This window comes from Ooceraea biroi, chromosome 7, assembly GCF_003672135.1.
Source record: "Ooceraea biroi isolate clonal line C1 chromosome 7, Obir_v5.4, whole genome shotgun sequence".
NCBI lineage: Eukaryota > Metazoa > Arthropoda > Insecta > Hymenoptera > Formicidae > Ooceraea > Ooceraea biroi.
In genome coordinates this window covers 16,220,206-16,242,420 of record NC_039512.1, presented here as the reverse complement: position 1 = coordinate 16,242,420, position 22,215 = coordinate 16,220,206, and the positions used below count along the sequence as shown (strand labels likewise).

General features: G+C 38.2%; 6 protein-coding genes and 1 long non-coding RNA gene across 15 annotated transcripts; 2 read left to right on the top strand and 5 right to left on the bottom strand.

Moving 5' to 3' along the window:
* Positions 1-350: 350 nt before the first annotated feature.
* LOC109610639 (ornithine aminotransferase, mitochondrial-like) lies at positions 351-3,885 on the bottom strand. 2 transcript variants are annotated; one of them, XM_011345032.3, is made up of 6 exons: positions 3,806-3,885; positions 1,959-2,355; positions 1,498-1,802; positions 1,075-1,275; positions 648-873; positions 351-568 (listed from the first exon to the last, which is right to left on the bottom strand). In XM_011345032.3, the coding sequence occupies exons 2-6, from the start codon at positions 2,335-2,337 to the stop codon at positions 402-404; spliced, it is 1,278 nt and encodes a 425-aa protein (XP_011343334.1). In that variant the 5' UTR covers positions 2,338-2,355; positions 3,806-3,885; the 3' UTR covers positions 351-401. The 2 variants fall into 2 exon arrangements, with proteins under 2 accessions (XP_011343334.1, XP_011343333.1); XM_011345031.3 differs by lacking the exon at positions 3,806-3,885 and adding an exon at positions 2,611-2,702.
* On the bottom strand, positions 2,618-7,557 carry LOC105282799 (ornithine aminotransferase, mitochondrial). Of its 2 annotated transcripts, none has more exons than XM_020032807.2 (5): positions 6,790-7,557; positions 6,273-6,652; positions 5,641-5,945; positions 5,030-5,360; positions 2,618-4,904 (listed from the first exon to the last, which is right to left on the bottom strand). In XM_020032807.2, exons 2-5 carry the CDS (start codon positions 6,345-6,347, stop codon positions 4,314-4,316), a joined length of 1,302 nt encoding a protein of 433 aa, XP_019888366.1. In that variant the 5' UTR covers positions 6,348-6,652; positions 6,790-7,557; the 3' UTR covers positions 2,618-4,313. The 2 variants fall into 2 exon arrangements, with proteins under 2 accessions (XP_019888366.1, XP_011343331.1); XM_011345029.3 differs by having other exon boundaries at positions 6,939-7,557.
* Positions 7,558-8,036: 479 nt separating this feature from the next.
* LOC105282801 (methyltransferase-like protein 25) lies at positions 8,037-9,789 on the bottom strand. Its single transcript, XM_011345034.3, has 4 exons — positions 9,178-9,789; positions 8,742-9,093; positions 8,563-8,660; positions 8,037-8,480 (listed from the first exon to the last, which is right to left on the bottom strand). The coding sequence occupies exons 1-4, from the start codon at positions 9,748-9,750 to the stop codon at positions 8,247-8,249; spliced, it is 1,257 nt and encodes a 418-aa protein (XP_011343336.1). The 5' UTR covers positions 9,751-9,789; the 3' UTR covers positions 8,037-8,246.
* LOC105282802 lies at positions 9,728-10,782 on the bottom strand. 2 transcript variants are annotated; one of them, XM_011345036.3, is made up of 2 exons: positions 10,581-10,782; positions 9,728-10,194 (listed from the first exon to the last, which is right to left on the bottom strand). In XM_011345036.3, the coding sequence occupies exons 1-2, from the start codon at positions 10,747-10,749 to the stop codon at positions 9,764-9,766; spliced, it is 600 nt and encodes a 199-aa protein (XP_011343338.2). In that variant the 5' UTR covers positions 10,750-10,782; the 3' UTR covers positions 9,728-9,763. The 2 variants fall into 2 exon arrangements, with proteins under 2 accessions (XP_011343338.2, XP_011343339.1); XM_011345037.3 differs by lacking the exon at positions 10,581-10,782 and adding an exon at positions 10,433-10,524.
* Positions 10,769-12,562, top strand: LOC105282803 (TBC1 domain family member 7). Of its 2 annotated transcripts, none has more exons than XM_011345039.3 (5): positions 10,769-10,910; positions 11,056-11,391; positions 11,502-11,786; positions 11,891-12,020; positions 12,103-12,562. In XM_011345039.3, exons 2-5 carry the CDS (start codon positions 11,153-11,155, stop codon positions 12,202-12,204), a joined length of 756 nt encoding a protein of 251 aa, XP_011343341.1. In that variant the 5' UTR covers positions 10,769-10,910; positions 11,056-11,152; the 3' UTR covers positions 12,205-12,562. The 2 variants fall into 2 exon arrangements, with proteins under 2 accessions (XP_011343341.1, XP_011343340.1); XM_011345038.3 differs by having other exon boundaries at positions 11,042-11,391.
* Positions 12,345-20,706, bottom strand: LOC105282804 (hippocampus abundant transcript 1 protein). Of its 5 annotated transcripts, none has more exons than XM_011345042.3 (7): positions 20,371-20,706; positions 16,392-16,793; positions 16,078-16,299; positions 15,667-15,950; positions 15,242-15,551; positions 14,823-14,979; positions 12,345-14,585 (listed from the first exon to the last, which is right to left on the bottom strand). In XM_011345042.3, the coding sequence occupies exons 1-7, from the start codon at positions 20,494-20,496 to the stop codon at positions 14,479-14,481; spliced, it is 1,608 nt and encodes a 535-aa protein (XP_011343344.1). In that variant the 5' UTR covers positions 20,497-20,706; the 3' UTR covers positions 12,345-14,478. The 5 variants fall into 5 exon arrangements, with proteins under 5 accessions (XP_011343344.1, XP_011343346.1, XP_026827354.1 ...); XM_011345044.3 differs by lacking the exon at positions 20,371-20,706 and adding an exon at positions 16,971-18,210 and having other exon boundaries at positions 14,844-14,979; XM_026971553.1 differs by lacking the exon at positions 20,371-20,706 and adding an exon at positions 16,971-18,202 and having other exon boundaries at positions 14,844-14,979; positions 15,263-15,551.
* On the top strand, positions 18,625-21,743 carry LOC105282805. The gene is made up of 4 exons (XR_003406857.1): positions 18,625-18,917; positions 19,003-19,202; positions 19,272-20,347; positions 21,725-21,743. It is a non-coding gene; the product is annotated as an uncharacterized LOC105282805 (long non-coding RNA).
* Positions 21,744-22,215: the final 472 nt, after the last annotated feature.

The following is a 22,215-nucleotide window of genomic DNA, read 5'->3' as shown; positions in this document are numbered from 1 at the left end:
ATAAAACAAAATATGACGAAAATGTTCTTTTTGATTTTCCATTTTGAAATCGACGGCAAACAAACAATTGTTAACGAAATCGTGTACTTTCTTTTTCTAAAACAAGCTTGAACTGTGAGTTGTTAACCTACGTAATGAATTTGCGGTTTAGAATGAAGTTAATTACATTTCAAGGCATGTATGTCCATCTATTGGAAAAAAACGCAATTACTTTTTGGCCAACCCAATACATCGCTGCGATTAGAATTATTCATCATATCCGTATAATTATTCTCAAAAAATGAAGAAACTTCAGATTTAGAATTTGAAATCTTTAGCGGTTTAGAGCGATGAGTACACGAGATAAAAAGTGATCTGTTGTAAAAATATATTTATAATAAGTACGAAATGTTACGATATTTTTATTTGTAGTTTTTCAGGACTGTAGTGAGAATGTTTATTCCTTCTCGCAGCTGTCCCTCCGTAATCGTTAACGGAGGTGATATTCTAATGATCTGACCGTGTGCAGGTCTCGTCAACAAGCCAGCATCTCTCAATTTCAGACAGATATCCCAACCCTCGGCGAATTCTGCGAACGAAAAGGCTCATTACAAGTGTATCGTTATAGCTTCATGATTTAATTTGTTTTGTAACCGACGGTTACATACCTTTTTTGATTATGAGACCAGCTAAAAGGCCACGTCCACGAAATTCTGTCGCAATGTCCTTCGGCACCTTGCTCAGCTCCTCCTTGAGAATTTTTCCGAGCTTCTTTGCATTCTCTGCCAAATTCTCCTCCTCTATTATCTTAACCGCCTCCAGGGCAACTCTGTTTCCGAGCGGACTTCCACCAAAGGTACTTCCATGCGAACCTGTTTCCAGGCAGAGCATTATCTGAAAAGCGCAATCGAGCGTTGATTAAAGATCTTTATCGTTCCAAACAAGCGATCAAACAAACATCAGATAAAACAACACTTTTTAAGCATCTACGTAACTGTAGATATGTGTTATCGCATGAAGCTTGAAGAATTTAATATAAAAGATTCTTTCATGAACGATAATGATTATTAATTGTGGCAAGTTTTTCAAAAGTACCTGGTCATCCGCCAGGACACCGGAAACCGGATACATGCCACCAGAGAGTGCTTTCCCCAGAATGAGAATATCCGGCCTGCAACCTTCATGATCAATCGCCAAGCGCGTACCAGTTCTGCCAAGACCAGTCTGTACCTCGTCGGCAATCCACAGAACGTTGTATTTTGTACATAATTCTCTTACACCTTTTAGATAGCCATCCTGAAAAGCAGAAAGTGGAACAATTGACAATTAGCAATAAGATAATTATCAATGTTTTCTGATTTACGGCAAGAAAATAAGAAAATATAATAGGAAACAATATTTCATAATTGAAACACTATCTACTTCTTAATACAAGCGTTAATTCTTTTTAATTTGATTAAGGAAGTAAGGTACTCTATATATAACATTAATATAAGAGAGAGAGAGAGAGAGACTTACGCTCGGCACAACAACACCAGCTTCTCCCTGGACAGGTTCCATCATGAACGCGCAGATGTTGGGGTTCTCCTGGAACTTTTTCTCCAGAGCAGCCAGATCATTATACGGCACTTTTTCGAAGAGAGGCATGTATGGGCCGAAATCCGTGTAACAGTTTGGGTCCGATGAGGCCGATAATGCAGCTAACGTACGGCCCCAGAAATTGTTTTCAGCAAACACGACAGTGGCTTTATTACTCTGCACTTTCTTCACTCTATATCCCCAGCGTCTAGCTATTTTAATAGCCGTTTCGCCACCTTCAACACCTGCAAAAAATAAAAATATTGAGATGCACTCTTTCATAATGAAACTAATATTTTCACTCTGCAATAAAAAATACAAAATGCTCCAAACAGTAAACCTTTTCTGATACTAAAGTTTCAATTATTCAATATTTCAGCTTTCAAAGCAAGTCTTTATACCTGTGTTCATCGGTAAAAATCGATCCCATCCCAGAAGTTTCGTTAAATATTCTCCCAGTTCGCCATGAGGCTCTGAATAAAAGGCTCTCGATGTGTGTGTCACCTTTCCAACCTGATCTCTCATGATTTTCACTAAACGTGGGTGAGAGTGGCCCTGGTTGACAGTGGAAAATCCCGCTAAGAAGTCCAAATACCGTTTTCCATCGACATCCCACAGATAAACTCCTTCTCCCCGAGTCAAAACAACTGGTAATGGTTTGAAATGGATACCACCGTACTTATTGTCACGATCAATTATTTGCTGGGAGCTTAAAAATCTCTTCTTATCCGATTCTCTTATGATTTGGAAAAATCTTTGTCTTACAGATTGCATCGCCATGTTATTTATCTTCTCACGCTAATTAAAAAAGAAGAAATTATATTAATTCTTGAATATTCTATTCGTGTTATTATATTTCTATTATTTCTAAAATATGTCTTTTTAATGAACCTCAAAAATAAATATTTAAAAATAAGTATTGCGATATTCTCCAAGATGACAATTATAAGATCGAAATATAATGATTGATTTAATAATCGTCATAAAATTAGAGAAAATGATAGCGAGACTTATCCTTCGATATCATCTATATTAAATTACTACGTATTTTACCAATATGTAGAAAAATATTCTTTATTTCAGTTGGATGGAAAGTTACAAGTTGACAAACAATTTAAACAAGAATTTCAATATTATAAATACGATAAACAAATGGTGCCGGCCACGTTAAAAGAATACTGCATATAAGAGTATAAAATGTCAGAAAACAAACTGATGGCACTTTCACCGATTCTTGCTTTTATATCAAAGCATCAGAGATAGGACAAAAGATACGATGGATATACTTATTTACGGATTTGTACACAGCTATTGCGATAGACATAAAATAAATATCATTGCAGAGACTAAACCGTATCTGATAAAGAATGGTACGGAGTGTACAGGCGCCAGCGTGCCAAAGTAAACGAGTAACAATAAACAACATGATCCGTTCTTAAATTAATGACACCTTACAAAAATTATGACACTGCATTTACATTGAAATCTTGACATAATTTTAGTTTATCAAACATTAATGATGGCGTGTAGCTTGTATAAGAAGAGTCTGAAGAGCGGAATGTTATCATGTTAAGTTATTAATAGCTAAACACGCGAAAGGGAATTATTCATTACGCTGTGTAGTCTTTATCATTGTCGAGATAACAGAATACAATTGCATTTAAAGCGACTTATTCACGCTTTTTCTCATATAATGGATGATCGTTGTGAATATAATCGATCGAATGCATTGCATTTCTGTGTAGCATTTAATAGTTTCATAATAACTGATAACGTCCATAAGATATATCGATACAATCGCGATTGTTCTGATCACAAGTATATATAGTTAAAAATCCAATATATTTTGACCAAACTGGCAATACAATGGAATCAAATAAGTGTCACAAATAGTTGCCAATTAAAAGTTATAACATTTTTGAAAGAAATCAAAAGCAAAAGAAAAGAAAGAAATTTTATAATAAAACTTACTACCAGAAGGTGACTAAAACAATATAATTACACAATAAAATACTCCTTAACTGAGAGCTTCCTTGGCCTTTCCATTTTTTTTTCCTCCACCCGCTTTATTACTTCAAGTTCTAATTCCCTTTTAATATTAATATTAAAAGAGAATTAGAACTTGAAGTAATAAAGCAGATGGAAGAAAAAAAAATGGAAAGGCCAAGGAAGCTCTCAGTTAAAGAGTGTTTTATTTATTAATTGTTTCTGCCGTAATAATCAAGTCTTATAATTGTAATATAATTACAATCCAATATTGTTACAAGGAAGCACAAAGAGAACACTCTGAACAGCAACCATCCTTCAGGACAGACGAACATGTAATGTGTGTTTTTCAAGTCATAAGACTAGTCAAGGCTATCAAATGTCAAGTGTTCATCAAAATATTATTGTAGATAACCGGCAAATTCATATATTGGCATATATTGGATTTTTAACTATATCGATTTACTGGCGTATTGACAATAATTCCAAAGTATACACAAGTATACATTTCGATAATCACAATCTTTCAAAACCAACGAGTTTTTTTTCGATATGGTACAGCCATAATTATTATACGTCGTCAAGATAAAGATTGCAGTGACAGAAAGGAAAGACTCTAGTTGAATGAAATTATATGTAGATATTGTATGCATGATATACACGCAAGATATGTGCCATATGTAGCAGGAAGGTTCATATATTTGTTTCTTTTGCCCATATATGCGGAATATATCCGCATAATTATCGGAAAAAGAACGGACTGTTACTTGTTACTCGTACGAAAGGATAGTCTTCGAAATAATGTCCACACACTCGCGTATCTGCGCCTCTGTGATAACCAACGGTGGCGCCAGACGAATGATTTGCTTGTGCGTTGGTTTGGCCAGCAGGCCGTTTTCCTTCAGCCTTAGGCATACGTCCATCGCGTCGACCTTCTTGTCGATGACGATGGCATTCAGGAGGCCCTTTCCCCTCACTATTTCGACCATTTCTTTTGGTAACTTCTCGAGTTCATCCCTGAACACGTGGCCGAGCTTCTCCGCGTTCTCGGCGAGCTTTTCTTCCTCTAAAACGCGGAGCGCCTCGAGGGCGATCCTGCATCCGAGCGGATTACCGCCATAGGTTGAGCCATGCTCCCCTGGCTTGATAGCGAGCATGACATGATCGTTCGCCAGCACGCCGGAAACTGGATAAAATCCCCCGGATAGAGCCTTTCCCAAGATCAGGACGTCCGGTTTTACGTTTTCATGATCGACGGCAACTCGCTTGCCCGTTCTTCCTAGGCCAGTCTGCACCTCGTCTGCGATCCACAGGACATTGTGCTTTGTGCATAATTCTCTGATTCCCTTCAGGTATCCGTCCTATTTGGAAGAGTTTATTACAGATAAGCACCCGGAGTCAAAGACGTTTTTAACTTTAAGACTTTCGCAGCTGTTGATATCGTTAGTAGTCATGACTAACGTTAAATATTCGTACGAGATTTTACCTTGGGAACCACTACGCCAGCCTCACCCTGAATAGGCTCCACCATGAAAGCGCACACGTTCGGATCGGCAAGGGCTTTCTCAAGTGCTGCGAGGTCATCGTAAGGAACAAGTTCAAAACCTGGCATAAATGGCCCGAAACCGTCGTAGCTGCTCGGATCGGTGCTCGACGAAACCGCGCTCAAGGTCCGGCCCCAAAAATTGCCCTCTGCGAATATTATCTTAGCTTGGTACCGAGGTATATTTTTACGGGTATACCCCCATTTGCGCGCCAATTTGCACGCGGTTTCGCCGCCTTCTACACCTGTATTCATCGGTAGCCATTTATCGTACCTAAAGCACAAAATATTTCAAATTAATAATGAACAGAATGAGAGATAAAGTATCATATATAATTATGAGAATTATCTCTAGAAAACAAAATTGTTTTCAGGAAAACATATTTATTAGACATATTTTTATGTTATTTTTATTCGATCTGGGACATCCTGTATAGTTATCTGCAATGTGTGTACCTACAGATACTTCTGTTTTGATCGATTTCATAATCTGGATCTTATCACGTCATCTTACGTTACCTTATCGAGATACTAAGGAAGGTAGCATTACGTACCCGAAAAGTTTTGTGATATACTCCTCGAATCCACCCAAGATATCAGAATAAAACGCTCGGGACGTAAGAGTTAGAATCTTCGCTTGCTCGACTAGTGCTTTGTAGATTCTGGGATGACAGTGACCCTGATTGACGGCCGAATATGCGCTCAGAAAGTCGTAGTATTTTTTACCTTCGACATCCCACACAAAAACGCCTTCACCTTTGCACAGGGCCACAGGAAGTGGATGGTAATTGTGAGCGCCGTACTTGGACTCACGATCGAATACTTGTTGAGATGTAATAGTCCTGCAGTGTCGAATGCGCTTGAATAGAAAAAATGCTAGAGTTAGTCTACTTTTTAAGGTATTTTATCTTGAAATATCTTTTTGGAGATATTTCAACGAGTTATACGTGCATAAACCTCGACAGCAAAATTAATACTATTGTATATAAACTATTGAATATGTATGAAAATAATAATAAATTATTGAACATTGTAATTATATATACAGACAAATTAAGTAGTAGTTTTTTTATAGAAGGACTATTAAATATAGCGTTTTTTTACTCATTTAACGATATTAAAAGTAATTATTTATTCGAAGGATAACAGATTTTGTAATAATGTTGAGATACACTAATTATATTACCTGTGATTGAAAGCGCGGTAACGTTCTCGCCGGTCCTTTGATACTTCGCAGCGCTGCTCTAACTAATAAATCCATTGAAGAAATTGTCGAGTTACTTCCTAGTTAAATATGGCACGCGACAATAAACTCCACGACTGAAACTGCAATCCTCGAGGTGTTGTCCGAGTTCTTTAACGCTAAGTGGTTCGCCGTAAATTGAAGTAAAACGTTCACGACAGCCGCTATTCCGTGCGCTAATTAAAATAAAGTGAAAGTTTGCCACGAGTACTGTAGCTGCTTCACGCGCGTGCCACAAGATTTGTACATTCGTTGAAGATTGCAAGTTACGCGTTATCAATAATCAGCAATTTTACTGATTACCGGATGATTATTGAAATTGCCTGAAAACAGACGAATCATTAATTCATTTTAATTGTCATAATTAATTGCCGTTATTGAAAGCAACTATTTAGATCACATTATAATATATACATATAATATACATATTATGTATATTATATTATATATTTATATTTACCTTACGTATATGTTAGAGCAATTCTGATTTCGGAAAATCGTAATAAAATTTTTCATTTTTCAGATTAACGTTAATGAGAATAAATCAATGAGTTAACAAAGGAAACGCGTATTTAATAATAATTTAACATACAGATTTAGAGTTCTTACTAGAATTGAGTAACACGCTCTCGATCTAACGGCTGTAATCAGACTGGCGAGCGGTCGTGCTCTGTTGTGTGGTAGTAGAGAGTTCAAGTTCTATTTATCTTATAATCGTGTATATCGGAATACGCCGAAGGACAACACTTACACGTCTCTTGTTTATTTTAACATCGTATTCATGTTAATACACTCCCCATCAACGGTCATTCTCATCGCGTATATTACTAAAGACAATAACAATCTCCCGTGATATTTATTATATATATATATATATATATATATATATTACAAAGAAAATGATTCGACAGAAGTGCGCGGAAACTGAGAAACTCATGCGATTTACTACGAATGATAAAAATATAAGGAAATCTCACCACGTGTATATGTAAGAGATATCCATAAATTTGCAATCTTATATTACAAAGTATAACGCAAACTAGCGAAATTTCATAATTTGCGCTATCACTGGTATTTTGATCGTTTGACGTCAATACTACAAGAAAATAAAATGATTTAATGTGTTAAGGTCGATTGACACTATATGACACGTACCGGCGCCGACACGGCAAAACGTTGAAGCATGCGTTTAGTGACACTATCTGCATTAGTATAGTCTCATTAAAATATGCACCTACACTAATCTAATGTGAACAGTCTCACTAAAGCATGTTTCAAAGCATGTTTTGTTTTATTAGTGTAAAATTATATTTATTAAAAACACTAAATAAACGGGAAAATATATATTAAAATGCAATATATGCTAGCGTTTGAATGTTGTTATCAATCAAGCAAAAATATTACAGTTTTCATATTTGTTCATTGCAGGTACTATCGTGCATACTTATCATCTATAGATTGCTATTGACTGTAGATTCCTCTTTTTGTAGAATTACACATGTGTCGTCGAATTTGAATATTTAAATTTAATCGCTTAAAATAATCATGATTATCGCCACTATATATTGCGAAGAAGTACTTTTCTTTACTTTCTTTATTATTTTTCTGATATTTTTAATATTATAATCAAAACATGGAAGAAACTGATTATGATACACTTTGATATAAGACTGTAAAGAGAGAGAGAGAGAGAGAGAGAGAACAATATTATATCTTTGTCATATTTTACTATAAAATTCATGAATAATTTTCTCCAAAAGGAAATCAGAAAACTTACGTGTACACCGTGTATCTTGTATTTAATATTTGAATTATATCGAGAATCAACATTATTACATTAATTTAACTAAATATTTTTTTATATTGTATTATCTTATTTTTACCTCCGACTTTGCTCCCTTTAATATATTCTCATATTTATTTCGTTGCTATTATCGCATAACATCTGGGAGAAAGTGTTGGATCAAATAAGCGTACTACAGCAACCTTGGAACACTGGGTATTATTTTGCAGAAATATTATTTTGTCTAACGTAATCGCCGCTTCTATCACTGAACTTGTGTATATTCTTAACATTTGGAAGAGCCGGAACTTTGGTTCTAGATGCAAGTGATTTTGATATATTTTCTGCAACACACCAGCAGGTGGTATCTAAAATCATATATCTTGATAATTTTATTGACACATTGAGGAAACAATTTAATCAATGTGATAATTTAAATATAACACAAACCATTTTATTATCTACTCGAATCTTGGATAAGGCCCACTTTGCATAATCTGGAAAATTATTCAATGGTCCGCCACGGCCTACCTTAGCATTGTAATGTCCTGTTAAGGATAATAGAAGAGTAGGTGAAATCATTTTTTTAAATATCTGACACGTTTCCCTTACAGTAAATTTAAACTGACCCATAGAATGTAACACAACTTGCAGCACAGCTCTGTAAAATAACGAAGGAGAAAGACGTTTATCGCGTTTACTCCTTTCAACGGATTGTTGGGCCAACATTCTGGCGTTTTTCGAGAAATTCAAACGTCCACTCAACGATTCATTTGCCAAATGGTAACAGCAAGGAACTACAAAGAGTAGATTCATGTCCTTCGTACGTAAGAAGGCTTTAATTACAGAATGCACAAGCATTCCGCAAGTATGCAATCCTGTCAAAATGAGATTCCTCTTCAAAATCCAACTGGGATAATTTGCGTTCACCATTTTATTATAATTGGTCATATCATCTAATTCGTAAACTACGTATCGAACCTAAAAGAAAACAAAAACGAACCTGAGATTTTTCGATTATAAATAAACTATTTAATATAACTGAACATATATTTTTCGATTTACCTTCTCCAGCGATTGCTTCGTTTTTTGAATCTTTTCTTGACGATCTATCGCGCCCTTGTGGCAAACCTGCGATGAGTCAACTGCTAATACAGGGATATCGAAATGCTCCGATAAATATGTTGACAAGTATGCCTTTCCGGCTCCAGCATCTATGACTAAACTGCGTGTGGAAAGTGCCATTTCGGCAAGGATTCTTCCCAGAGCTTCGATCTCGTATGACTTTTTGCTGTTCATCAACTCAGACTTTGGACAGAGAAACTTGTTTGATTGCTCCTCGCCGAAATATCGCGGCAACAGTTTTGGCAAATCATCCGTGCGCACGACCGCTGGACACGACTCTAGAGAAAGTGATCGCGTTAATTGTACGAGGCTACTCAATTCCGGACCTGCGTCGTCCTCCGTCCAAATATCGTCGCTCATATCAATACTCTCAAGCTCTAATTTGAGTTTCTCCGGTAAGCACTTGTCCCATAATTCGTCAATGATAAAGTCCACCAAGTGGCAGTCTATCAACTCTTGGTACGTGTTAATAAAGTCCAATGCTTTCTCAAAGTGATTATTATATTCCATCATTGTTGTCGTTCTATCAGAATTCAAGTTTATCTGCTTCAGGGTACAATGGATTAATCTTTGCTAACGAACAGAACTTGGCATATTTGAACTTGATATCTTCTACGGCTTTCAGAATGTCCAGATTATCGTCTTGATGATCAGGGAAGGTACAACTAATATCTTGCAAAAGCTGTTTGGCTATCGCTGTCGTTTTTTCACATTTGGTGCCTGCATCTACATTATTCTGCAGATACTGTTCCAAGACTCCGCTGTAATACCCCAATTGAGCAGCAACTATGCTAGCCCTATGATATCCAAGATGATATCCCTTTAATAATTGCTCCTTGCCGCTTTCGTAGCCTTTTTCATAGGCTGATTTCTGTGCAACTTCCTCTGCGAATAATAAATCCTCGAAAGCTTTATTCACATCTAGATTTTTCTCTTCCTGAGACATAATTATACTACCTGAAAGGATATAATCATATAGATTATATTATTATCTTGTTAACTATTATAATTCTTGATATCATTTACACTAATCTTTGATTTTTTTCATTACTTGCTATAATATAAAAAAAATTACACAAGAGATATTATTAAATTTTCAAAATTAAATTATTATATATAAACAAATAAAAGTGGTAAGTTATACGTGAGGAATCTTATAGTACTTATCGAATCAAATATATAGAACCACACGTACAGAATACAGAATCACACTACTATACACGTAGACATGTAGATAATAATAATAAATAATAACTAAATATATTATTATCACGTGCAAAAATTTAGTATGACGCAAATGACTATAAAAAGTTTTACAAAAGGAATAAAGCACTGAAACTTACACATGTGCAGTGACCAGGTTGCAAAACTTAGGTTATACGAACATATTTGGTATAGATGTATCTGTCCTATGCACGTATGACAAATACGGATACGGAAAGCAGCTGATGCATGCAGATTAATTATGCAGTGAGCGTAAAATATACGTGTGTAGAAGAAAGAACAGCTCATCGGTTATGTAAATCAGATAGATAATAATATCGTCATTGTCATTCTGTTCGATTTTAATATAACCCTCGAGTTCTACCTACCTGTTTACTTTGAACGAGATCTTCCAGCGATTTTCAACGATGACAGACGAACGAAATTTTCGTTCATCGTACTACGAAAAGGTAAGCGCCTAAAACTGCAATCCGCATAGTTTTTAGATCGAGAAACAACATTATAGAAGTATTTCCAAGTAGACAATTGCAGGAAGGTATTTTAACGTAATTTATTAAATTGTTTACTGCAACAATAACAGGTTGGTTTTCGCAGCGTCGAAGAAAAGAAGTCTCTGGAGATACTGTTGAAGGAGCATCCGTTTGACAAAGCAAAGTTGAAGCAGTTTTGTTTGAGATTCACCGTGCCGGCCATGTACAGAAACTTCTTGTGGAAAGTGTTGCTCGACGTTATACCGGTCTACGCAGAGAGCCACGAGTTCATAATGGCTCAACGTACGGCAGAGTTTCAGGATCTGCGAAAAGCGTTGAAGGTCGCAAATATCATAGACGATTGTACGAAACCTCATCTGGCGTTCCTAGCGATGTGGCTGCTACGCAGGAGAAGAGCGAAGGTGGACGTGACTGCTCAATTGGAGTCGCCGTTGCACAGGTATTAATTTCTCGTATTTTATTTATAATATCGCCGAAATTTCGAATTTCGAAAACTTTTCTAATTGATTCACAGAATTTGTCTCGATACATTTTTGTGTTTAATTTCAGAGCTATGAGCAAAATGGCTGAGACACTGTGGCATGTGATTGACATTGAGTCGGAACAAGAAAAATTAGTGGACATGTATTGGATATTATCCGGGCTCTTTGTACAGGTGGAAAAATTGCAGAAGGAAGCAGGAAGATTACAGGAGTGTACGTACGCATTGTTGGAAAGAGAAGACGCCGAACTATACAAACATCTCGTCAAAATTGACGCACTTCACAATCTCCCATACGACACATGGTTTTACTCGTGTTTCGCTGGTGTAATATGCGATGGATCTATTGCTAAGTATATATGCACTGAATTCACCACATGTACTACAACTTCGACATTTGCTTTAAATATTGATAGTATTTTTTATACAACTACTAAACAGTATCTACATTTAACAGGGTATGGGATAAAATAACGGTCGGTGCATATAAAATTCTCGTATTTGTTGCCGTGGTTACATTAACCACTTTGAGACGACTGTTACTAAGATGCGAGAACATAGATAACGTCCTGGACACTATTAACAACGTAAGATTATCAATTTCTAATTCCGCGGAGCAATTTGGCACGCGTGCACGCATCTTCTCAAATTCTAAAATATCTCTTTCAGATAACGGAGGAAACGTCAGAATTAATAGTCAACAAAGCGATCGAGTCGATGCAACAAAGCGGAACGACGCAACAGGACATGTACTTTACGAAACACAGTTAGTACACCGTAGAACCTGATGCCGTGGAAACGCATTGCGAATCGAAGTATCGAATCGAATTATAAAAATTACCATCGAAATTATATTGATTTGTCAATCACATCTGTAAGTTTTCAAGTGATACTCTCTCTGTGATTTATCTTAAAAATAATCACTTTTTATTAATGCATTCATCGTACATTATACATTATACAATTACTTAACCCGTGACAGAGTCAAGACTTACTCTAAGTTTTATTCATCCTTAATATTATATAATCTTCCTGTTTCAGTTTTGTATTTATGATACAATCGTGTATATTTTGCCCCAGCGGTGGGAGCGAGTCTGTAATTCTAAGGAAATACGAACTGAAACTACAGAACTGCAATGGCATTGTTTACACCTGTCCATAGTTTCTACTTCTTTCTTGTAATACTTTACTGACGGCTATAGATTCTAGAAAACGCACGTAATTTTGATATATTTCACAAAGATCATAAGTCACGTACTTTTATCATATCGACTGAAACTTTCAATTCTAATATTTAAATTACCTCCGTTTTCTAACAGGTATACAGTAAACAGAAAATTACAATTAAATATGAGTAAAGTACACATTTCTTTTTTTTTCTATTGTCGACAAAAATCGCGTTAATATCACTCGGAAAATTAATTAGATAACTAATGTAGTTTCCGACTAACTAATGTATATTAAATCACCAGGACAGAGTGTGCAAATATAAAAGTCCACAGAACATAAAGGTTATCAAAGGAGTCCTACGCCATAGGGATGTATTGCACATTATATGCGAGCCTCTATACATAATAGATTTAATAGATTTATTTCTCAACTAATTTGTCGTTAGTTAAAATCGTTTCGACTAACTTGTCATTAATCACTCTTTGGCTTTAATGGAGACGAGTGAATTTGAAAAGCGTAACAAGATTCAGAATAATTCAAGTCAGAATAGTAAGAAAAGTTACGATTCTTCACTACAGATTATTCTGTAAAAACATTCAATTTTTTCGCGTTATCCTTGATAACGATGCAAATTAATATTGATCCGTTAATTAATGTTGATCAAATGATTAAATTGGATGTTATTTCGAATTGTTTTTTCTTATTTTGATATTTCTGTAAAACAGAAGCAAAATATGTACAGGCCCTATTTTCTCTATCATAGAACTCTTTTTCTTGTTTAACATTAATCCCATTGTAACACACAATTTAAAAGTACTATCAAGTTTTCAATTAATGATTAATAATACAGTTTTATTACCCATAGTAGTGACGTCTACCACTGTTTTTTTGAATGCGTGACGAACTATCACTTAATATAACCTGCTCTGAGTGTATTGAGGCCTTTCTCGTTATATTTCGCAGTTTCTATCTATTGAAATAAATAGTTTGTGCAAAGAGAGACGCGGGATACATAATTAGCTAAGTTATGTAAATCAGCTAAAATTATATCGGGGTGATGTGCAATAACAGTAAGTATAATTACTATATCGATGACTTTCTATACAAAACGGAAAAGTACAATTTCAAAGAATGTTCATTCTTTTCAATTATCTTAATGTTGTTTTTTTTCCCCCTCCCTCGTGTGCGAAAATTATGCTTACAAAGGAATGTGTAAACGCTATTTCTCTAGTGCTACGAATGTATGCGAGATGCAAAAATAGATTGCGATTTACATGTTAGCACTTGATGTAGAAAGTGGTAATACAGAAATGAAAGAAGAGGAGACGACATCAGAGTAAACGATTAAATCTAGTAAAATACTGATTATAACTTTCATTGACGTGCCGTTTTTGTATCGCGCCGTGTCGTGTTGGCAAATTACAGAAAAAATTAGGAGGTCGCTGATACTTGGCGTGAGAACTGTCGCTTTTCATTTGATTTAGTAATCGGCGCAAGAATCTTGAAAAGGAAGAGCTAATTTATCATAACGTTTCGTCTTTCGTAACGGAACATGCTTGTCACGTGATTACACTTGTCTTTGAGATCAACCCACGTATTTTATCGCACAAGCACTGCTTGTCGAAATTTGTCACAACCTAAACATTAAGTTCCATCGATACTCCTAAAATCAAGCTTAGTTACTGCCTTAAACAAATAGTATAATACAATATAGACATCTCTTTCTCTCTCTCTCTCTTTCTCTCTATTACAGTTTCCTTCGAGTTTCAGGTGCACTTCGTAACGACGGTCTCTTCCTCTGATTAAAGCCAAAATCTTTTAGTTAGCGTATTCTCTCATCATGTGCTATGGCTCGTTTTACTTTCCCAATAAACACTATAGCGCCGCAGAATTACAATTGTCGACTAGTGGTGATAGCGGACCGATCTTCCCTCTTCCGCTTCCCGCTCGGTCCGGCTCATACTGAACATCCAAGGATAAACCTAAAAAGGAGAGCGCTAAGAATTAAATTGTACAATATGGCAAGAGGTATTCGAATTTTTTTTCTTTTTTCTTTAATGTTACTTGTGCGAAACAATTTTCGTGAAATCTAACGCAAGGTTCAACCGTAAGTCTTATTATTATCTAACAGATCGACATAGGCATCGCAATTCTCGACGGGTCCCATCACCATCATAAACATATTTGGCATTTAGCATACTTGACAACCTGTAACGTACATTTCTGATATGCGTATTTACCGGAGGGCCTCCGGGAAGTGGATGGATGATGCAACGATCCTGTTGACATCGTATTTGATTCGGGGATAAACGCGGCTACTAATAGCGCACAAATCACAAGTAACGCGCCAAACACAAACGGCGGTCCTGGCACAAGCTGGAAATACAAATCGATCGGTATTTTATTTGAAACAGTCATCAGGCGTTTCTATATTTATACGTACATAACATCAATTAATCCATATATAATAAATAAATGTAACGTGTATAATTTTAAATAATAATATATATATAATAAAATTAAATTTTAAATAATATATGCAATAAAATTAAGTTAATAAATCAATATATGTATTGCATGTACGTATAAGAAGACATTCACAAAATAAACATACAGAACAGAAAGAATCTATGCTTACCTGTAAATAAAATGTATGTACCTGAGGCATTATGTCAAGGTGCGTACTAGTTCCCGTCCTGTTGTTCTCGTCCACGAAGGATGGTTTTAAGGGAAGATTGGGCGTATCGTCGTTAAGATCAACGTGGAAAAGGTAGAATATGACACCGAACATTGCAGGACCGAGTCCATTGCAGAGACCGCGCATCCCTGTTACCATACCTTGTACTAATCCTTGCTTGTCGGCGTCAGAATGCATGGACACGAATGCAGAGATCGCTGGGTACGTGATGCTCGACACCGAAGCAAGCACTCCAGCGGCCCACATCATCCTTAAAATAATTAACGCTCGATGAGATCACATCGTTGTCTCGAGATATCCCAATAAAAGAAAAAAATCAATTGACATTGATAGCGATATAATCTTTAATAAAGAAATGCCATTACCAGGTTTGTGAGCCGAATCCATACCACATGAGCTGTAACATCTCGAATAACAGACCGAGCATTATGGTGTGCTTGCTGCCGAGCGTTCTCATCAAGGGTCCTAAGACGAGCTGCGCTCCTACGCTCAGAATGCCCACCACAGCGATAAATACAGCCACCATAAAAGCGGAAAAGCCCATAGCCAGTTTTAAGTAAACAAATATACAACTATACTGTCCCGCTTCAGGAAGATAGCTCAAGAACACGGTAACACACAGCATTAAAATAGTATGATCTTTTCCAACCTGTGAAGCAAACCATGCGTCTATTAGCATATATAATACTTTTCTCTCTCTCTCTCTCTCTCTCTATCTCGTGTGTGTGATGTTGTTAGATACATGTATGATAGTATATTTTTCATCAAGTTTTTACCTTTCCGAGAGCTGCAAACGGATCAGCCTGCTCCCATGATATAGGTGCTGGTGGACGTGCTTTTTCAGGCAAACTTTCAGGTACAGCCACTAGTATGAAAAACACATCCAAGACTGCAATAGCAGTTGCTAATGCTACGGCAAGATTTTCTCCATATGTTGTCATAGTATAAGCACCCAAAGCTGGACTTATCACCATGCTTGCAGCAAAGGTTGCCGATACCTGAGAGGAATAAGTAAAAAATATGAAATTTTATAATCTCTGGTAAAAATTGAAGGATATATACATATATGTATGTACATATGTGCACGTACCAAACCATATGCCAGCGATCTTTGATTTTCTTCCGTGACATCAGCGACATACGCAAACACCACTGAGAATGTACAAGCAAATACGCCACTGATGGAGATCATGGCAAAAAACCACCATGTGTTGATGCTCATTAGGGGGATTGGCGCGCACGTGAAGGCCACCGTAATAAGTAGAAAGAATTTTCGACCCCACACGTCGGAAAGTGCGCCAATCAGCGGCGCGGAGAGAAAAGACAGGATTCCTTTAATTCCCATTATTAAGCCATTCATCAGGAACGTGTGATCCGGAAACGTTTCGTTCAGTACCGAAATAATAGGCATGGTTAACAATCCCCATGCAAAGAATTCCAAAAATATAACAACCAACGCATGATACACACTCGCCTCGCCAACACCGGAACTCTGAAAAATAAAACAAAATATGGCATGTATTACAACGTGAGTTACAGCAGGATGGTCTTTCAAGCAATCGCGAAATATGAGACACGGACATTCACGTGACGTGTAAAAACATTTGGGTAAATAAGTATGGGCTTTTGCGCGCGTCATAAATAATTTGTGAGACTTTTAGCAGCTGACCTTAAGGTGCCTGTAGCATTGCTGAACAAATGTAAGAGGAGGTGTGAGTTTAGCTACGGCATGATCTTGGCTGTTATGTATTTCAGAACAGGATGGGCCCAGGCCCTCTGTTCCACCGTTTGCCCCAGGGGGCATGACCCCTAAGAAGTCTTACTATATATATTTCTTTTCATATTCATATTTTAATTGATGCTTTTCTCATCACTCTGCTTAAATGCAGGTAATAATGAAACGGATAGTCTTCTCGTGCTAACATGTTGACAGGCCGTTTCCACTGTTCCGAACTAAACTTTAGTTCATTTCTCAGTATTATTGCCAGTTCGTCTGTTTCAATCAAATTCACATGATTTTTCATAGTTCTTCTAATGTAACGTAACAAAATAAGTAGAATACGGTACCATAATCGAAATACACTTTGTGGCGTGTAACGTGTGTGTGTATGTGTATGTATGTATATGTGTGTGTGTGTGTGTGTGTGTGCTTAACACTATATGTTATCTTCAGTTATTTTACAAATAGTTTCCTCTATTATTCTGCCATTACTATTCAATCTTCCAACGTTACATTTATCATAAATGGTGCAATAAAGCTCCGCTGGGTATTCAATTTGTTTTCCACGCATAATGAAATCAGTTCTGCCTGCTGCGATGCCTATTCATACAAAACCCCATTAATAATTTACGATGTTTCAAGAAAATTATTTGTTTTTGTACTTATATACACGCACTTATGCACACTTTGTCTATAGCGAGTTTCTTAATTAGTTAATCGTAAAATACATAAGTCACTCTGCCCTCTTGTTTTTTATTTTTATATCCGTGAGAGTTTGACGTAACGATTTCCACGTTTCTGGCACTCGGTTATCAGTGTTTGAACTTCATTATGGCAGTGAACAAAGCTCGAACTATACTCTGTGTTTGCGTCTTTCCGAGATCTGTCTATCAGGAATCTCGTGCACCAATGCATCTTACGGTATGCCAGAAATATGCCAGCGACCACATTCAATCATGATATAATTAACTTCGCGATGCTCTCTATCACATTTCATTTGTAGTGCCAAATCAGTACGTCGTCGTCGAGTTGTTGGCAAGTAACGAGATCCACAGGCAGAAGCAGAGTTCCATCAGAGTTGCGAGTTACATCGCTGGCGAACCGAAGCTCGGGAAGGCTGAACGGCGAGCATCCTTACGTCCTACGAGCGTTTCTCTCTCCTTGCGAGAGCTCTTCTCTTCTCTCCTCACGGCGAGCGGCATCGCTGGAAGCTGCCCGCGCGCGAGCCCATCGACGAGCGGATCCGCGCGGCCTTGACTCGGTCGCGCGCCGTCGCGACGCGATGACGTCACAGAATTCACGGAGCAACGCGACGAACTTGATTAACGACGAAAGCGCTGGCGTTCGCAGCGGCTTCGCACGGCGCCCGATTGTCGCGGCCCTCCGAAACGGCCGTGCTGGACGGCTCGTCGGCTACGCGCCGCGGACGGAGCCTCGGTCCTTCCCTCCCCGCGTGCCTCTGTCCCGTGTCTCCCGGATCGCCGCCGCTTACCAGCGGCTTGCTCGGCGCGATCGCCGACGATCACGTATCTCCAGCAGGAATCCCGCGGCACGCCGTCGACCCTCCGCGCGATCCGCTCACATCGCTCGACGATTCGCGCGGGGAATCGAACCTCCGCGTTGCAACTGTTCCCACTGATGACTCCCCCCTCCCCAGCGACGTGCGCTCTGTAGCCCGTTCGAGCTAACTCCGGACACGTCCTAACCTAACAACGGGGGCTAACAGCTGGCGATCGTTCCTAACGGGGAATCGGAGACTCTCTCGCGTGGTGCTGCTAGAAGACCCTTCGGACTCGCAGTGTTCTACAATAATATCGTTCTCAATGATGCTTTGAGTAATTTTCGGCCCTACCGAGAGCGCATCATGCAAAAATTGATCGATGCGCGCGACACTTGGTTTGTGCGCTCTATACATATATGCATGTATATATAATATATATATATATATATCATGTATATACATATGTGCAACGTTTAACAGGCGATGAGAAAGAAGCTACACCGTGGGACAATGTTCTTTTTTTGTTCTTTCTACTAGATACTAAACCCAAACCATATCTGCATAACAAGCACTCAAGCACGGGCACACGTTGACTACACAGAGGAAAGCGAATCAGACTCTTGCATCAGGACAGATAACAGCGACCACAGATAATGCGAGATTAAGCTGCCTTGCATTAAGTAAGAAAACTTTGAGTAGTTTATCGAGTATTGGTCACTTGATAGCGTAAATAATTTAATTTTGCACAGTAACATGTATAGGAAAAGAACTACCCAGACAGCCAATCTACAAAAAGCAGAGTACCTGCTACAGACTCTGTCAGCAGCTTGCTAGCAGAAATACAATCGATTTTGATAGCAGGATATAATATACATGATGGACTGACGGAGCAGAATGTGTCGTTGCAATGCATTTAAATGGAACGTACAACTCCCGCTCACTTTTTGCTGGCAGAGTCTGCTGAGCAGGCTGTGCAGATTACAATAGCCGAATGCGGACAGAATGGATGCCAATTTGCCAGCAAGTTTTATGGAAGTCTGTTGCTAACGTGCCGGCGTACTGCTCACATCTTGCTTACTGGGATGCGTACAACAATATTAAAATATTTAACAGCCTTGCAGTTAAACGGCAGCTAAGACGCGACAAATTAATTTTATCACCTTGATTTCTCTTCACATACCACATCCTTGCAATTGCATTACTGAAAAAGTGCATTTGCAAGAGCAAACCATATGATCAGCTGTTGGTTTACTGATAGGTTAGGTAGTTATGCTGCAATCATTGGTCTTTTTTTATAATCGCGCACCTTGTGTCGTGCAAAATGGAAAAACTGCAACGTACAAGATAATAAAATATATGCAAACATGCGTGTATTTAAACAAGCCGACCATTGGAGACGATATTTCCAACACGGGTTATTTTTTCAATAATCTATGAAGAAACGTGAAATCTTTATAAGGTATCAAGTGCCTGATATATCAAGTAAGTAAATTAATGTAATCTTCGTTTTCAATTTGCATTTTGCTGAAACGTACTCGCGACATCGAACGCTGCTCGTTAACCGAGATCCGCGCTGGAGCGCTGGTGTCCAATGGTTTCTCGATTCGAACACATGTAGAGGGCAAGGTCTGCACGTGAATAAAATATCGCAGTCAGTATCAATCGTACGTGATACTTTGGAGATAATACTAATAGCGTGACAGAACCAGGCAGAACAAGACAAAACGAACACAGGCACGGGTGAATCGCGAGCGAGAAGAAGAGGGAGCGCTAGTCAGCGGCCTACTGCTACGCGAGAACGAGCAGGGTGCAACCAAAATGAAAGGTTCGTGCGAATCTCCGGTATACCGTGATGACTCCATCCTTCATAATGGACTTTCGGCTTCGTATGATCATGCCCACGACCTTCTTAGAGACCTTGGCGGGCATATTCACGCACTGCGCGCACAAGTTCTTTCGCTTCTTCAATTTCATGAATTCCTAAAATCTCGTCGTAGGCGCGGTAGGAGTCATTTTCCTGCGGCAACCGTGCACTGTTCACACCACGACTATTTTCAGCTGCGAATCCTTCTCATCGTGGCATTCTACGTAACAACGGCACGGACGGCCAGACGAACGAACGTATCCCGCGTGCCCGCGGATCGACACACTATCGCGGAGGATCATAAACTAGCGCGAGGGAGTCAAACCCGTGTCGCGTTGCAGCCTTGCCTCAATGGGCCGGTTTCTCTGTACGCGTCAGTGCAGCGATGCGAGCGGTGCCCTCAATATGAGCGGTTCACAGTCCATTTTTATAACGAGACACCTTGAGCAGAGAGAAGCCCGAGAGCGGTCACGCTCGCGTTTTAACTGTAACGCCTCAAACGTGGACATTGAAGCGATTGAAGTGATTCTGTCTTTATTGCTCACTGGATATTGAATAAAGATGGAATGACGCCGCGAGCGTTGGGAGCGTCAAGTGGAACGCACATGTCCGCGTTTGAGCGTTACAGTTAAAACGCGAGCGTGACCGCTCTCGGGCTTCTCTCTGCCTTGAGCCTTGCTACTGCGATGACCCGAAAATAAGTCACTTTTGAGAATTTTTTAAATAATTTTAATTGTACACCGAGGTGCATAAATGACTTCCTTTTTCGGTGTAGATAGGTGTAGATAAGCGAAGCATACATTCGACCACGCAGATGGCGCGCTTATCTGCACCAGAGTAAAGTCACTAGATAGATAAAGTACCGCGATCGTCCGCCATTTTAATTCCAACTACACGGTGTTTTCATCACAATTATGTTCTCTTCACATCTGTCACAATATGTAACCTTTCTCAATGGAGATACAACGCAACGCTGCTTCGTAGAATTGCACTTAGTGTGTTGATAAGTTGCATGTTTGCACTAAATACACTTCCAACGCCATTTTTATTCCACGTATTTTACCACGGATTGCGGTACTTTATCAATCTAGTGACTTTACACCAGAGTAGAGTCCTAAATAATAAGAGAAGCGCAATCGTTACCCCCTCCATGCTTCCCATGGTCGCCATGTTGGGCCCGCAGCTGTCTATTTGTATACAACGTAACTTATGTATCTGGTTCATTTGGTTATTCTTAATAGAAATATGTTTCAAAAATGTCTCAGGGATATCTAAAATATTTTATTTTAGAAAATAACATTATAAATATATTATAAATATTTTTTTTCTCACTTATAGTACACCGATCGCAGTTAGTTTCCCAACAGAATGTACTACGGGCTCAACATGGCGGTCAGCCAATCAGCAAGTGAGACGCCGATTGCGCTTCTCTGATTATTTAGGACTCTACACCAGAGTAGAGAACCTCAAGTAAGAGTATGGACATCGTGGATTCGCACCTGATTGGTGGGATCGAAAATGGCGGATTTGAGGTTTATCAATTAAGGGACTCTACTAAATAAAATACATCTTTGTTAGAAAAAGAAATTGCACCTAACATTAATTGTGAAAATAACAATATCTTTATAAAATAAATATTCCTGGTGGAAAAATTTATCATATTTTCTAAAAAACTTGGAACGTTTCTCAGAATAAATCAGAAAATCTAAAAAAATTTGAAAAATCATTACTTTTTTATTATGCTTTATAAATTTTCATACATAGAGATACTGAAAATTCTCATCGTCATTTCTGAAAAATATTGAGAAAATAATTTTTCAGAAATAACT

Bases quoted from the DNA above. Each gene is read 5' to 3' on its own strand.
- LOC105282804 (XM_026971552.1), bottom strand. From the start codon at position 17,105: ATGCCCCCTGGGGCAAACGGTGGAACAGAGGGCCTGGGCCCATCCTGT. The intron at 16,794-16,970 runs GTCAGCTGCTAA...TTTATTTTTCAG, and splicing joins AATGCTACAGGCACCTTAAG to AGTTCCGGTGTTGGCGAGGC. The intron at 15,951-16,077 runs GTAAAAACTTGA...TTTGCTTCACAG, and splicing joins CGTTTGCAGCTCTCGGAAAG to GTTGGAAAAGATCATACTAT.
- LOC109610639 (XM_011345032.3), bottom strand. From the start codon at position 2,337: ATGGCGATGCAATCTGTAAGACAAAGATTTTTCCAAATCATAAGAGAA. The intron at 1,276-1,497 runs GTAAGTCTCTCT...TCTGCTTTTCAG, and splicing joins CTGGTGTTGTTGTGCCGAGC to GATGGCTATCTAAAAGGTGT. The intron at 569-647 runs GTATGTAACCGT...TTTCGTTCGCAG, and splicing joins TGGTCTCATAATCAAAAAAG to AATTCGCCGAGGGTTGGGAT.
- LOC105282799 (XM_020032807.2), bottom strand. From the start codon at position 6,347: ATGGATTTATTAGTTAGAGCAGCGCTGCGAAGTATCAAAGGACCGGCG. The intron at 5,946-6,272 runs GTAATATAATTA...TTTCTATTCAAG, and splicing joins TACCGCGCTTTCAATCACAG to CGCATTCGACACTGCAGGAC. The intron at 5,361-5,640 runs GTACGTAATGCT...TTTGTGCTTTAG, and splicing joins TATATCACAAAACTTTTCGG to GTACGATAAATGGCTACCGA.
- LOC105282803 (XM_011345038.3), top strand. From the start codon at position 10,869: ATGACAGACGAACGAAATTTTCGTTCATCGTACTACGAAAAG. The intron at 10,911-11,041 runs GTAAGCGCCTAA...CAACAATAACAG, and splicing joins GTTCATCGTACTACGAAAAG to GTTGGTTTTCGCAGCGTCGA. The intron at 11,392-11,501 runs GTATTAATTTCT...GTTTAATTTCAG, and splicing joins TTGGAGTCGCCGTTGCACAG to AGCTATGAGCAAAATGGCTG.
- LOC105282801 (XM_011345034.3), bottom strand. From the start codon at position 9,750: ATGATGGAATATAATAATCACTTTGAGAAAGCATTGGACTTTATTAAC. The intron at 9,094-9,177 runs GTAAATCGAAAA...GTTTTCTTTTAG, and splicing joins CGAAGCAATCGCTGGAGAAG to GTTCGATACGTAGTTTACGA. The intron at 8,481-8,562 runs GTTTGTGTTATA...ATATGATTTTAG, and splicing joins TTCGAGTAGATAATAAAATG to ATACCACCTGCTGGTGTGTT.
- LOC105282802 (XM_011345036.3), bottom strand. From the start codon at position 10,749: ATGAGCTGTTCTTTCTTCTACACACGTATATTTTACGCTCACTGCATA. The intron at 10,195-10,580 runs GTAAGTTTCAGT...ATATCCTTTCAG, and splicing joins AACCTGGTCACTGCACATGT to GTAGTATAATTATGTCTCAG.